Genomic DNA, 2,426 nt, shown 5'->3' with positions numbered 1-2,426 from the left:
ACAACCTTCGTCCATTATTGTCCAGCAAGGGCCTTTGGTGGGCCTTGTATTTCTGATTGATGATCCGCAAACTTTACAACTTGAACTCTGCAAAGTTTGGCAATATGTTCCAGTTTAATATCTTTTGCACGTCGTGGTCGGGCCGTACTCAACCGTTAGAACAATAAAAAGTTGGAGTTAAAACGAAGGAAAGTAATTTTAAAAAAAAAATACGAAGGAAAGTAAATTTTTTAAAAAAAACGAAAGAAAGTTCTGTAGACAGATGGAATAATATACAGAGAGAGGGGAAGGAAACCTGAAACGAGTCTCTCACAAAGTTCCAAATTTGAGATAGTATCGGGAGGCAACAAGCGATCGGGGATTTGATTCACGGTGCCTGCAAAAATTGTAAGGAACCTTGCAATAGCAAACGAAACAAACAGTCTTTGTGATAACAACCGTCGATCTTGAACCCGTCGATACGATGGATTTCCGAGCAACCGTGCCGACGAGGGATCAGCGGCGGTCTGCCGTCGGCCGCTCCGGTGGCCTGGCGGCGCTCTCGGCCGGCCTCTCGCGTGTCCTCGCCGACAAGCACCCAGACAGCAACATTGTCTTCTCGCCGCTGTCCATCTACACCGCGCTGGCGCTCGTGGCCGCCGGCGCCCGCGGCCCCACTCTGGAGGAGATCCTCAGATTCCTCGGCGCGCGGTCCCGCGAAGAGCTCGACGAGTTCGTCGGCGCGACGCGGGACGCGCTGCAGGACCGGTCGGGCTCCGGCGGCCCGCGGTTCGCGTTCGCGTGCGGCGTGTGGAGCGACCTGTCGTGCTCGCTGAAGCCCGGCTTCCGCGAGGCCGTGGTCGACGGCGCGTACAAGGTCGAGGCGTCCACCGTCGACTTTCGCGGCGACGCGGAGGGGTCACGTCGCCTGATCAACGAGTGGGCGGCTCGCGCCACGAACGGCCTGATCGACTCCGTTCTCAGCGAAGGCTCGGTGACCCCACACACCCGCGTCGTGCTCGGCAACGCCGTGTACTTCAAGGGCAAGTGGGAAGAGCCCTTCAGCAAGGGAGACACGGAGAAGGCGCCGTTCCGCCGGCTACGCGGCGGCGCCGTCGACGTGCCCTTCATGCACAACGGGAAGCAACAGTTCGTAGCCGTGCACGCCGGATTCAAGGTGCTAAAGCTTCGGTACAAGATGTTGGACGCCTTCTTAACACGAGATACCAAGAAGCCTGCACCGTTTTTCCCCCGGCGTGCTCCACTTGTCAATCCTGATGGATACATTCGTGCTCCTCCTACTTCCCGCCATGAATCCAACAGTTCTCCATCCACGGCGTCCATAAACAACAATGGCAGCTCCAACAACACTCAGAACATCATCTCCAACTCCACACAGTTCTCCATGTGCATCTTCCTCCCGGACGCCGACGACGGCCTGCGCAGCCTGATCGACGCCATCGCTTCACGTCCAGGCTTCCTGCACGAGCACATGCCTCGTCGCAAGATCAAAGTCCGTGACTTCCGTGTGCCCAGGTTTAAGCTGTCCTTCCACGAAAGCGTCGTCGACAACCTGAAGGAGCTAGGCCTCCAACTTCCATTCAGCCCCAAGGCCGACCTGTCCGACATGACGGAGGACGACGAGTCCGGTTTCCGGCAGGGCCTAAACAACGTAATCCACAAGGCGGTTATCGAGGTGAACGAGGAAGGCACCGAAGCTGCCGCCGTCACCATGGTTTGTATCAACCCTACGGCCTCCGCGACGCCGCAGCCATGGGTAGATTTTGTCGCTGATCATCCGTTCGCCTACTTCATTGTGGAGGAGGAGACTGGCGCCGTCGTCTTTGCCGGGCACGTCCTAGACCCGTCGAAAGTGTAGCCAGCATCACAGGATGTTGAAATGTCACGGACAAAATCAGTTTCCATATTTTGCAAGACTTTCATAGGATGATGAATAAACAAAGCTTTTTTTGAGCTATTTTATACGTTGAAAACAGATTTTGCATTAATTAATTAAATGTAAATCTACTCTCTCGTAAAATCATGTTGTTCCCTGCAAAGTTTACTTAAAGTTGTATGACTATCAACGTGCAAAAATCATAAAATTGGCTACAAGTTTAACTTTTCGTGTGGAAATTTATCTTGTAATGTTCTTATCTATTTTTACGAAAAACAAACCACTTGACAAGTTTCCGCACAGTCTCACGTAGAGTTTTTCATTCTTCCAATACAAAACTCTGGATCGATCGATCTAACACACTGTTTCGCGGAATCCCATATGATAGCTTCACGAACATTACATGATCTAACTAAAATAGCCATTCATGGACAACTTTGTTAGATATTCAGAACCAAAGCCAGCAGTTGTGAGTCAGTTTCGAAAATCACCGTTATCGTGCCAAGATCGACTACAAATCTACAATGTCCATTGTCCAGCGCTCTCAAGT

General features: G+C 51.9%; 1 protein-coding gene across 1 annotated transcript; it reads left to right on the top strand.

Annotated features, from left to right (window-relative positions):
* The first annotated feature begins 386 nt into the window (after nt 1-386).
* On the top strand, nt 387-1,882 carry LOC127348688 (putative serpin-Z8). Its single transcript, XM_071819680.1, has one exon. The coding sequence runs from the start codon at nt 464-466 to the stop codon at nt 1,856-1,858; it is 1,395 nt and encodes a 464-aa protein (XP_071675781.1). The 5' UTR covers nt 387-463; the 3' UTR covers nt 1,859-1,882.
* The last annotated feature ends 544 nt before the right edge of the window (nt 1,883-2,426 follow it).

Source organism: Lolium perenne, chromosome 4, assembly GCF_019359855.2.
Source record: "Lolium perenne isolate Kyuss_39 chromosome 4, Kyuss_2.0, whole genome shotgun sequence".
NCBI classification, from domain to species: domain Eukaryota; kingdom Viridiplantae; phylum Streptophyta; class Magnoliopsida; order Poales; family Poaceae; genus Lolium; species Lolium perenne.
Note: the sequence above shows the minus strand (reverse complement) of the source record. Positions and strands in the feature narration are given on the sequence as shown.

Bases quoted from the DNA above. Each gene is read 5' to 3' on its own strand.
- LOC127348688 (XM_071819680.1), top strand. From the start codon at position 464: ATGGATTTCCGAGCAACCGTGCCGACGAGGGATCAGCGGCGGTCTGCC.